This window comes from Carcharodon carcharias, chromosome 19 (genome assembly GCF_017639515.1).
Source record: "Carcharodon carcharias isolate sCarCar2 chromosome 19, sCarCar2.pri, whole genome shotgun sequence".
Classification (NCBI taxonomy): domain Eukaryota; kingdom Metazoa; phylum Chordata; class Chondrichthyes; order Lamniformes; family Lamnidae; genus Carcharodon; species Carcharodon carcharias.
The window spans coordinates 61,481,478-61,494,696 of NC_054485.1; the positions used below are offsets into that span (position 1 = coordinate 61,481,478).

At 42.7% G+C, this 13,219-nt stretch overlaps 1 protein-coding gene across 1 annotated transcript in view; it reads right to left on the minus strand.

The window, feature by feature from the left end:
* The window catches only part of tinagl1 (tubulointerstitial nephritis antigen-like 1), a 200,386-nt gene that overhangs the window by 110,938 nt on the left and 76,229 nt on the right, over window positions 1-13,219 (minus strand). The window contains exons 6-7 of the mRNA XM_041212103.1: window positions 6,507-6,630; window positions 5,730-5,880 (exon numbers count right to left, since the gene is read on the minus strand). Of these exons, the coding sequence (XP_041068037.1) occupies window positions 5,730-5,880; window positions 6,507-6,630 (275 nt within the window). The remainder of the gene's footprint in view (window positions 1-5,729; window positions 5,881-6,506; window positions 6,631-13,219) is intronic.

Genomic DNA, 13,219 nt, shown 5'->3' on the forward strand with positions numbered 1-13,219 from the left:
CTCCAAGTATCTGAAGCAGACTACAGGAGTACAATCCTGTGTGGAATGTCACTCCACAACTTTCAAAAACAAGATGTGAATGTTCAGTTCCCCAATCCTGTCATTGGTTAAATAAAGATTTCCCAAACAAAGAGTGAGGAAATTCTTCTCAGAGAGAAGTAAACTGAACAAAGTAACGCTGTACATTAGAGGGTAAAAGCATCGCAGCTCCTCTCCCAGACCAGGCCATCACCAGTGGGAGCATGTCTCTGATATTTTAGACACTATCAGCCATGCAACTCACAGCGATTTTTCATGTGAGATGTGATGGAGGTAAAATTAAGCCTCTCCTGCAATTTTGTGAAAGGAATTTGACAAAAACGTGTTTACCTTGGGGTGAGATGAATGAATATGATCTTTCTGGCCTCCGTCCAAGCGGCAGCCGCCACCTCATATCGTTGAAAGGTCAGAGTGGGGCTGGCAGCGGAGGAGGGGAGATTTTTTTCATTCTTTCACAGGACATAGGTGTCACTGGCTAGGCCAGCATTTTTTACCCATCCCTAACTGCCCCTTGAGAAGGTGGTGGTGAGCTGCCTTCTTGAACCGCTGCAGTCCATGTGATGTAGGTACACCCACAGTGCTGTTAATAAGGGAGTTCCAGGACTTTGACCCAGCAACAGTGAAGGAACAGCGATATATTTCCAAATCAGGATGATCAGCGACTTGTGGGGGAACTTAATGGTGGTGGTGTTCTCATGCTTCTACAGCCCATGTCCCTCTAGGTGTTAGAGGTCACAGGTTTGGAAGGTGCTGTTGAAGGAGTCTTGATGAGCTCCTGCAGCGCATCTTGTAGATGGTACACACTGCTGCTAATATGTGTCCGTGGTGGAGGGAGTGAATGTTTGTGGATGAGGTGCCAATCAAGTGGGCTACTTTGTCCTGGATGGTGTCCAGCTTCTTGAGTGTTGTGGGAGCTGCACTATCCAGGCAAGTAGGGAGTATTCCATCACATTCCTGACTTGTGCCTTGTAGATGGTGGACAGGCTTTGGGGAGTCAGGAGGTGGGTTATTAGCCACAGGATTCCCAGCCTCTGACCAGCTCTTGTAGCCACAGTGTTTACATAGCTCGTACAGTTCAGCTTCTGATCAATGGTAACCCCCAAGATGTTGATAGTGGGGGATTCAGTGATGGCAATGCCATTGAACACCAAGGTGAGATGGTTAGATTCTCTCTTATTGGAGATGGTCATTGCCTGGTACATGTGTGGCAAAAGATACTTGACATTTATCAACCCAAGCTTAGATATTGTCCAGGTCTTGCTGCATTTGGACATGGACTGTTTCAGTATCTGAGGAGTCATGAATGGTGCTGAACATTGTGCAATCGTCATTGAACATCTCCACTTCTGACCTTACGATGGAAGGAAGGTCATTGATAAAGGAGCTGAAGATGGTTGGGCCGAGGACACTACCCTGAGGAACTCCTGCAGTGATGTCCTGGAGCTGAAATGACTGACCTCCAATAACCACAATCATCTTCCTTTGTGTTCGGTATGACTCCAACCAGCAGAGTTTTCCCACTGTCAAGGGCAGTCACTGTCACCTCACCTCGGGAGTTCAGCTCCTTTGTCCATGTTTGAACCAAGGCTGTAATGAGGTCAGGAGTGAGTGGCCTTGGAGAAACCCAGCCTGAGTGTCAGTGAGCAGTTTATTGCTCAGCAAGTGCCACTTGGTAGCATTGACAATGATACCTTCCCTTACTTTACTAATGATTGAGAGTGGACTGATAAGATGGTAATTGGCCAGGTTGGATTTGTCCTGCTTTTTGTGTACAGAACATACGTGGGCAATTTCCCACATCGCCAGGTAGGTGCCAATCTTATAGCTGTACTGCAACAGCTTGGCTACAGTTGCAGCTAGTTCTGGAGCACAAGTCTTCAGCATTACAGCCAGGATGCTGTCAGGGCCCATAGATTTTGCAGTATCTAGTGCCTTCAAAGGTATCTTGCTATTACGTGGAGTGAATCAAATTGGCTGAAGACTGGCGTCCGTGATGCTGGGGACCTCCGGAGGAGGCCAAGATGGACACTTCTGGCTGAAGATTGTTACAAATGCTTCAGCCTTATCTTTTGTGCTGATGTGCTGGGCTCCTCCATCATTGAGGATGGGCATATTTGTGGAGCCTCCTCCTCCTCCTCCAGCAAGTTGTTAAATTTTCCATCACCATTCACGACTGGATGTGGGAGGACTGCACACAAATTTTAATTTGGGGATCCATGAATCAACACTAGCGTTTAAACTGCTGGGTTGTTCCACAGAGTCTCTGATGGACAGTGTCCTGGTTCAAACTGGCGTTCGTTTCTTGGAGAGGGAGACTCTGTTGGCTCGGATGTCAGCTGCCTTGAGAAAATTCCTGAGGAAACTGTCATTTCCCTTCAGCCTTCATGAAACAATAAGACATTCCACAGTGACACAAAGAATAGAAGATTCAGTGATTGCCAAATTTCAAAATAATCCAGACACTGGAGGCAGGCGTCAATAGAACAGGAGGATTAGAGGCAGGTGGAATAAGGATATAAGCACCTTCAACATATCTGGCTATTACAGCAAAAAACAAAATTGGAACAATAATAAGTGAATGAATTCTCAGAATGCCCGAGGAACATCTAATAGGTGCTTCAAGTATGGTTCAATGTATCAATGTGTGGTGAACTTCGCAAAGCTGAGAGGTAGGGCCTCCAAAAAGACATAATGAAGAGAATTCTGAGGAAGAGCATGAAGATAACAATGAATCTGAGCAAATTATACTGGTCACAAGGAGGTTTAGTCCTGTGGTGAATGTGCTAGTTGCAGACTGCTTTAACTCTGCAGTACTGGATAGTGCTTATACTTCAACAACATGCAAAATTTACCTTACTACTGAGGCTAAGGAATATCGAAGTACTGCTTGACTTAGGCTTAGTATTGATAACACACTAAGGTCACTAAAGAGAGTTAAATCCCATTTTAGTAGTGAGAGATCTATGCTGTCAAGTAAACTATTAAAAAGGCATAAATGAAACTTGACATGGAGCATGATTAGGCAATTATTTTTGCAAAGTCAGCTGATTTTCAGTTTGCCCAATTAGAATATTATTGTAACAAAACCTAATGTTTTTCATCCAAATGTTAGACAAGTAGCTATAGTGTCAGATGATAAGAATCAGAAAATAAAACAAATGGTCTTAAAGTTACATTGACACTTAGGGTGAGCAAATTTCTGAAGGCAAAAAATCCTCCTAAAAGATGTGGGTATGGCTGATGAAGAGTATATGAGGCTAACAAAAGAAATTAGTGAAAAATGTGAAATCTGTAAAAAGTATCAGAGGAAGCCATCACATGATATTGTGAACCTTTATTGTGACTTTAACAAGGTAGTTGCCATGGATCTAAAGGTATAGGGAAAAGACAGAAATATTTTCATCCTACATTTTATAGAGCTGCTGACCAGATGTAAGACATTAATACTCAGTAAGGACAAATGGGTTATTATAGGCACAATAGCGGAGAAATGGATAGGGGCCAGACTTGGGACACCAGCAAAGTTTCTGACTGATAATGGAGGGGAGTTTGCCAATGATGAGTTCAGAGTTGTGCATAGAGACATGAACATCATGATTATAAATAGTGCAGTCCTTTCAACAATGGACTCTTAGAAAACAATCGAGTGGTAATCGATGAAATGCTGCAGCTCTTTCACACAGGCAGATTTGTACTGAAGGAGTCCTTGTAGAAGGGACTTATAAGGCTAAAGTGAGGCTAGCTGCTAAGGTACAGAGTGACAGAATGATTCAGATGTTAGAGTGGGCTGTCCCACAGCTGGAAAAGTAATCCTGAAAGCCCTCTTAGCACATTCATTTGTCAGCTCAAGCCTGGATGTTGACCAGGTCTTGCTGCATTTGGACATGAACTGCTTCAGTGTCTGAGGAGTCGTGAATGGTGCTGAATATTGTGCAGCCATCAGTGAACAACCTCACTTCTGACCTTATGATGGAAGAAAGGTCATTGGTGAAGGAGCTAAAGATGGTTGGGCTGAGGACACTATCCTGAGGAACTCCTGCAGTGATGTCCTGGGACTGAGATGATTGACCTCCAACAACCACAACCATCTTCCTTTGAGCTAGATATGACTCCAACCAGCGGAGAGTTTTCCCCCTGATTCCCATCGAGTCCAGTTTGCTAGGGTTCCTTGATGCCACACTCAGTCAAATGTTGTCTTGATGTCAAAGGTAGTCGCTTTCACCTCACCTCTGAAGTTCAGCTCTTTTGTCCATGTTTGAACCAAGGCTGTAATGAGATCAGGAGTGAGTGACATTGGCGGAACCCAAACCCAGCTTCAGTGAGCAAGTACCACTTGATAGTACTTCCCCTTTACTGATGATTGAGAGTAGACTGGTGGAGCACAAGTCTTCAGTACGATGGAGGGCAAATAAAACTTTAAGGAAATTAAGTCTGGACAAACGCATAAGTTCCCATCCTTGGGTGACCCAAAGAACACAAAACTAGTCATTTTTAGCAATGCTTCACACACTAATCTTCCTAGTGGGTATTCAAGTGCTGGTTCCAGACTATTTCTAACAGTTGAAAATGGGAAAAGCCGTCCTTTAGCTTGGGAAGCTAAGAAAATAACAAGTGTTGTTAAAGATACTTTGGCTGTCAACACTCTGGCTCTTATGGGAGCAGTAGATATGGGATTCCATTGCTTAACTTTTTTGCAGAAAAGATTTGAGAATGTTTCCAGGTATGAGGGACTTCAGTTTTGTGGGTAGATTGGAGAAACTGGGGCTGTTCTCTTCAAAGAGAAGGTTGAAAAGAGGTTTGATAGAGGTGTTAAAAAGCATGCGGGGTTTGGACAAAGTAGATAGAGAGAAACTGTTCCCATTGGTAGATGGGTCAAGAACCAGAGAACAACAATTTAACTTGATTGTTAAAAGGAACTAACAGCAACCTGAGGAAAATTATAGTTAGGCAGCAAGTGGCTGCCGGAAAGTACTGCCAGAGTGGGGCGCGGTTCTATGATTCTACGGTTTTAACTTAGGTTCTGTTCAATGGGGTTACTGAAGATAGTATAATCCATTGAATATTATGTAGATAATTGTTCATTGTGGAATAATGTATACTCTACAAAAAGCATGTGAAAAAACCTTGCTGGTTTGAAACAAATGTTAAAGGAACAGGAACTCTTGAAAATATGTGGACACGAGGCATCGATCAACTAATTATACATGCATTTCACTTTGTGAACCAAACACATTGTTGGGACTCTGACAGGAGGGGTGTCTGCATTATAATTCTTTGTACAGAATATCTTTGATTTAATTTATGAAATTTCTGTTGTGCAAGTAAACTTTAATTTCAATTTAAAAGTGTTGGGAATCTGTTAATTGTATATTAATTGGGTTTCGTTATATTCAAATGGTGAGCATTGACTGGGGATTGACTTGTGCTCCGATAAAGAGGACAGACTTAAGCTGGTGAGTTCACGAGGTACCTGTAGGTCATGTACATCTCTGTAATTAAAACCCTGTAAAGAATGCAAGGATTGGCTCCAGTTCTATCCTTCACCATCTGGCTATCTGGACTATAAGATGATTCACCACTTCTAGTTTAAAAGTGCTGGGCATGTAGGCTGTAATACTAGTTACAGCCGATCCCTGATGAAAAGAATGGTACCACTCTATCGCAGACAGGCCAGTGCCCAGGGTACATACCCACGCCGTCTCAGGTACCACCAGGCACCATCGAGCCGCCCACCATGACAGCCTTGCTGGTCCCGTGTGTTGCATGAGATCAGATTCTGCGGTGATAATACTGCTGTCATGTGACCCATGGATTGGATGGAGATCCTGTCAGATGCCACAGCTAAGGAGAAAAGGACAGATTATTCTTCTACACTCCTCACTGTAACACTTTCATACACCCAACATCCCTCACTGTAACACTCTGATATTTCCCACACCCCTCACTGTAACACTCTGATATACCCCACACCACTCACTGTAACACTCTGATCTACCCCACACCCCTCACTGTAACACTCTGATATACCCCACACCACTCACTGTAACACTCTGGTATACCCCACAGCCCTCACTGTAACACTCTGATATACCCCACACCCTTCACTGTAACACTCTGACATACACCACACCCCTCACCGTAACACTCTGATATACCCCACACCACTCACTGTAACACTTTGATATACCCCACACCCTTCACTGTAACACTCTATTATAACCCACACCCCTCACTGTAACACTCTGATATAACCCACACCCCTCACTGTAACACTCTGATATACCCCCCACTCCTTACTGTAACACTGATATACCCCACAGCCCTCACTGTAACACTCTGATATACGCCACACCCCTCACTGTAACACTCTGATATACCCCCAACTCCTTACTGTAACTCTGATATACCCCACAGTCCTCACTGTAACACTCTGATAGACTACCTGTCCCTCATATTAATGCTGTTACCTGCTGTGGAAAATGCCCATGATGCTGCACAGTTGCCCTGGTCCATGGGCTCATGGATCATTCCTGGCCATTTATCTGCTGCGTTGAAGTATCTGGGAAGGAGGTCATTGCTGTCCATTTTCATCTGAAATATGAGGAAACCCACCATAATCCAAGAGCTTGTAGAGACAGAGCAGGTCACCAACCTGATTTACATGAATTATGAAGACCACATTTATTACAAGAGTGGATCTGGGACTCTCCTCACCTATTTATTTCTATCAGTTCTTGGAACATGGGCGTTATGGCAAGGCCAACAACTTTTACTGTCCATTGCTAATTGCCCTTGAGAAGCTGGTGATGAGCCACCATCTTGAACCACTGCAGTCCATGTGGTGTAGATACACCCACAGTGCTGTTAGGGAGGGAGTTCCAGAATTTTGACCCAGTGACAATGAAGGAACAGCGATATATTTCCAAGTCAGGATAGTGTGTGACTTGGAGGGAACATGCAGGTGGTGATGTTCCAATGCACCTGCTGCCCTTTTCCTTCTAGGTGGTGAAGATCGCAGGTTTGGAAGGTGCTTCTGAAGGAGCCTTGCTGAGTTGCTGCAGTGCATCTTGTAGATGGTACACACTGCTGCTACTCAAGTGGGCTGCTTTTTCCTGGATGGTGTTGCACTTCTTGAGTGTTGTTGAAGTTGCACCCATCCAGATATGCGGGGAAAGATAGGGAAGGAAAGAAAAGAGAATATTACAGTGCTGGAGAGAGAGGATATCCTAAAGGTGTCAAGAGCAGAATCTATTTGATTAGAGCTAAGAGATAAAAGAGTTGCCATTACATTGCTGGGTGCGTTCTGCAGGCTACAGTCTACCGGCTTAGATACAGAGGAGTAAACTTACACAATGAAGAGAGGCACAAAATCTATAGGGCAGTGATAGTGGAAGAATTCACTTATCCTAACAGAGACTAGTAAAGTAATAGTCTAAAGGGCAGAGAGAGACAAGAGTTCCTAGAGTGTGTTGAGAAGAATTTTCTACATAATTTTTCCAGTCTAACAAGCGAGGAGGCATTGGTGGTTCTGGTTCTGTGGAATGAGGTGAGTCATGTGAATCAAGAGTCAGTTAGCAAATATTTAGGGAACAGTAATCATCATATCATAAGGTTTAGATTGGCTATTGAAAAGGACAAGGAGTAATCCAGAGTAAAAAATATTTATTGGGAAGGGCCAATTTTAATGAAGTGAGAATAGATCTGGTCTAGATAAAGTATAATCAAAGAGTGGTAGGCAAAACTGTAATGGAAAATTTACTCTCTTCAAAGAGGAGATAGTTCAGGTACATTTCCACAAGGGAGAAACAAAACCAGAGCTCCCCGTTCAATAATTACACAATTGAGAACCAGGCTGAAGATTCAAAGTTCTCTGGGGTAGAGTGGGGCGGTGAAGTCAAAAAGAAATAAGAGAAGCAAAGAGAGAGTATGAGAAGGGCAGGCAGCTAACGTAAAAGGGAATGTCAAAGTCTTGCATAGGCATATAAATAGTAAAAACTTTGTAAAAGGAGGAGTGGGGCTGATTAGAGTCCAAAAAGGGATTTACGTATTAAGGTAGAAGGCAGCGCCGAGGTATTAAATAAGTACTTTGCATCTGTCTTTTCCAAGGAGGAGGCAGTTGAGGCACTGGACAGGTTAAAAATTAATAAAGGAGAGGTATTAGAAAGTCTGGCTGTACTTAAAGTTAATAAGTCACAAAAATTGGATCAAATGCATCCAATGATTTTGAGGGAGGTAAGAGTGGAAATTGCGGAAGCACTGGCCAGAGTCTTCCAATCCTTCTTAGATTCAGGAATGGTGCCAGCAGACTGGAGAATTGCAATTGTTACACCCTTGTTTAAAAGATGGCGTAAGGATAAACTCAGCAACTACAGGCCAGTCAGTTTAACCTCTGTACTGGGAAAGCTTTTAGAAATCATAATCCACGGCAAAATTAACAGTTACTTGAACAAATTTGGATTAAGGAAAATCTTAATCAAGGAAAATTGTTATGGGTAAATCATCTTGATTATGATTGAGTTTTTCGAAGAAGTAACAGAGAGGATTGATGAGGGTAATGCTGTTGATGTGCTGTACATGGACTTCCAACAGGCACAACAAAGAAGAAATAGGAGCAGGAGGAGCAGCAGGAACGCTCTGCCATTTAATGAGATCATTGCTGATCTTGGGCTTTAACTCCATTTTCCTGTCTGCTCCCCATATCCCTTAATTTCCTCAGAATCAAAAATCTGTCTATCCCAGCCTTAAATATATTCAACAATGAAGCATCCACAACCCTCTGAGGTAGAAAATTCCAAAGATTCACAACCCTTTAAGTGAAATAATTTCTTCTCATCACAGTCCTAAATGATCTGCCCCTTATCCTGAGACTGTGCCCCTGTGTTTTAGATTCTCTGACCAGCAGAAACAATCTCTCAGCGTCCACCCTATCAAACCCCTCCAGAATTTGTAATGTTTCAATGAGGTCGCCTCTCATTCCAAGCTCCAGAGAAAATGGGCCCAATTTACTCAGCCTCTCATCAGAGGATAACCCCCTCATCCCAGGGATCAACTTAGTGAACCTTCACTGTACCGCCTCTAATGCAAGTATATCCTTCCTTAAATGTGGAGACCAAAACTGTACAAATTACTCCAGATGTGGTCTCACCAAAACCCTGTATAATTGTGTCGAGGCTTCTTTATACATGTATTCCAAACCCCTTGTAATGAAGGACAACATGCCATTTGCCTTCCTAATTGTTTGCTACACCTGCATGTTAGCTTTCTGCATTCCCAAGTCTTTTTGAGCATCCACATTTACAAGTTTCTCACTTTTTAAAAGATATTCTGCCTTCCTATTCTTCTAACCAAAGTGAATAACTTCACACTGCCCTATATTATGCTCCACCTGCCATCTTGTTGCCCACTTCCTTAACCTGTCCATATCTCTTTGCAGCCTCTCAGTGTCCTCCCCACAGCTTACCTTTCCATCTAGCTTGGGAAAGAAAACTCTTCTTCAGTTTCATATGGACATGAAACATTAACTATGTTTCTCTCTCCACAGATGCTGCCAGACCTGCTGAGTTTTTCCAGCATTTTCTATTTTTATTTCAGATTTCCAGTATCCACAGTATTTTGCTTTCATCTTAGGGTTTTCTCTCTCCCTCCTTCTTTGAAAAGCTGTGTTATATTTGTCAACTTCCAATCTGATGGGACTGTTCCTGAATCTATGGAATTTTGGAAAATCTTAGCTAGTGCATTCACCATCTCTGCAGCTACCTCTTTTAGAATCCTGGGTCGTAGGCCATCAGGTCCCAGGGACTTGTCGGATTTTAGTCCCTTAAGTTTCTCCAATACTTTTTCTCTGCTGATATTGATCTCCTCACTTTTTAGCCGCTAGGTTATCCTCTGGTATGCAACTTACATCCTCTACTGAGGCAACAGACACAAAATATTTGTTCAATGCCTCTGCCATTTCCTCATTCCCTATGATAATTTTTCCTGTCTCTGCTTCTAGGGGACCAACATTTACTTTAGCTACTCTCTTCCTTTTTATATACTTATAAAAGCTCTTACAATCTGTTTTATATTTTAAGCTAGTTTACTCTCATTCTATTTTTTCCCTTTTTATCAACTTTTTGGTGGTCCTTTCCTGGTTTCTAAAACACTCCCAATCCTCAGAATTGAAACTGTTCTTTGCAACATTATAAGCCTCTTCTTTTAATCTAATACTAACCATAACTTCCTGAGTGAGGCATGGATGGGTCTTTCTTGCTGAGTTTTTGTTTTACAATGGAATGTACTTTTGTTGGACATTTTGAATCGTTTCTGTGAATGTTTCCCACTGTTAATTTACCTTTTAGTCTATTTATCCAACTAACCTTAGCCAGTTCTTCTCTCATTCCTATGTAACTGACTTTGTTTAAGTTTAAGATTCTTGTTTGTGATTGCATTATGTCATGTTCAAACTTAACATGGAATTCAATGGTGCTATGATCACTATGATCATGGGGGTTGGGGTGGGGGGTGAGGGGTGTGGGTGGGGGGAGGGGGGTGGTGGTGGTTGGTTGTGGGGGGTAGTGGGGAGGTGTTGTAGAGATGGTGGTGTAGTGGTAATGTCACTGGGCTAATAATCCAGAAGCCCAGATTAACATTCTGGGGACAAGGGTCACAGCAGCTAGTGGAATTTAATTTCTATTAATAAATCTGGAATTAAAAGCTTGTCTCAGTATTGATAACCATGAAACCATTGTCGATTGTCATAAAAACCCATCTGGTCTAATGTCCTTTAGGGAAGGAAATCTGCCAGCCTTATCCAGTCTGGCCTACATGTGGCTCCAGACCCACAGCCATGTGGTTAACTCTTAACAGCCCTCTGAAATAGTGTGGCAAGCCACTCACAATACAGGCAGTTAGGGATGGGCAACAAACCCTGGTCTTGCCAGCGATGCCCACATCCTATGAAAGAATAATTTAACAAAATATTTCCCAGTGGATCTTTTACGATGATATTACTAATTAACCCTGCTTCATTACACAACACTAGATCTAAAATAGCTTTATCCCAAGTCAGTTCTACAATGTATTGCTCCAAGAAACTGTCACAAAAGTATTCTAAAAACTCATCTTCCAGATCACGCTTGCCAATTTGATTGACCCAGTCTATATGAAGATTAAAGTCCTCCAATTATTACATTGCCTTTGTTATAGACTCCAATGATATTTTGTTTAGTGCTCTGCCCAATCGTATAACTACTGTTAGGAGGCTGTAAACTACTCTCGTCAGCATTTTCTGACTCTTACTATTCCTAATTGCCACCCTTTTGACTCTACTTCATGATCTTCAGAGACCAGATCCTTTTGCACTAATGTCCTTATGTCATCCTTTACTATCAGGGCTGTCACACCACCTTTGCCTTTCTGTCTGTCCTTCCAAAATATTACAAAAACAAAAATACCTGGAAAAACTCAGCAGGTCTGGCAGCATCTGTGGAAGGGAGCACAATTAACGTTTTGAGTCCGCATGACTCTTCAACAGAACTAAGGAAAAACATTTATCCACACAGGTGGCAAGTACCTGGTATCTGCTGGACGAAGTTAGGAGCTGAGGCTCCTCCATCACTGCTTGCTGATTACGATATCTGCCTGACTTGTAGACACACTCTCCTGTCCCTGACATGGACCGACTCTAAAGTTCTGCCTAGCCTAAAGGCTGTGACTGCCTCCTGAAACAAAGTGTCCAGGTAACTCTCCCCCTCCCAGATGCCCCACAATGTCCGCAACTCAGACTCCAGCTTAGCAACTCGGAGCCAAAGTTGCCCAAGCTGCAGAAATTATGCGGATATGGTTGTCCAGGATTGCAGTGCGTTCCACAGATTCCTACATGCTGCTATCGGGGCACACCACCAGCTCTGCCATATCTATCCAACCTTATTTATTTAATTAGTCAATTGGTGAAAAAATTACAATGTAATAGAAAGTTACACTCTCTTAGCTTGGAGACAAAGGAAGACTCACCAGCTACTGAAGATTGAAAAAAAGATAGCAACAGGAGCACCTCTTTCCCTTCTGTACCAAATTCCCACCGGAATCAAATGCCCGACTACACACTCTGTCAAAGCCTCACTCCAACCTAGTCTCCTTTCTATGCATCCCCTTATTCCGGGTTTGATAAAGTGCCACGTAAGAGGGTAGTCAGCAATATTGAAGCCCATAGAATAAAAAGGGCAGTGACAGCATGGATACAAAGTTGGCTAAGTGACAGGAGAGCAGTGGTGATTGGTTGTTTTATTGGACAGGAAGAAGGTTTGTACTGGGGTTCCCCAGAGTTCAATACTAGGAGCACTACTTTTCTTGATCTATATTAATGACTTAAACTTGGGTATACAGGGCACAATTTCAAAATCTACAGAAGACACAAAACTTGGAATTATTGTGAATTGTGAGGAGGATAATGATCAACATCAAGAGGATGTAAAACAAAAACAGAATTATCTGGAAAAACTCAGCAGGTCTGGCAGCATTGGCGGAGAAGAAAAGAGTTGACGTTTCGAGTCCTCATGACCCTTCAGCAGAACAAAGTGTCCAGGTAACTCTCCTCCTCTCAGATGCCCCACAATGTCCACAACTCAGACTCCAGCTTAGCAACTCGGAGCCAAAGTTGCCCAAGCTGCAGAAAATTGGTTCTGCTGAAGGGTCATGAGGACTCGAAACGTCAACTCTTTTCTTCTCTGCCGATGCTGCCAGACCTGCTGAGTTTTTCCAGGTAATTCTGTTTTTGTTTTGGATTTCCAGCATCCGCAGTTTTTTGTTTTTATCAAGAGGATGTAGACAGGTCGGTGCAATGGCTGGACAAGCGGCAGATGAAATTTAATACAGAGAAGTGTGAAGTGATTCATATCGGTAGGAAGAGGAGGAAGGACAATATAAAATAAAGGGTTCAGCTCTAAAGAGGGTGCAGGAGAGAACTGGGTGTTTATATGCAAAAATCATTGAAGTGGCAGGACAGGTTAAGAGAGTGGTTAATAAAATATGCAGGATCCTGGACTTTATCAACAGGGGCATAAGAGTACAAGAGCAAGGCAGTTCTGTTAAACTTATATAAAACACTGGACCAGCCTCAATTGGAGTATTGCATCCTGTTCTGGGCACCACACTTTAAGAATGATGTGAAGGCACTGGAGACAGTGCAGAAAAGATTCAT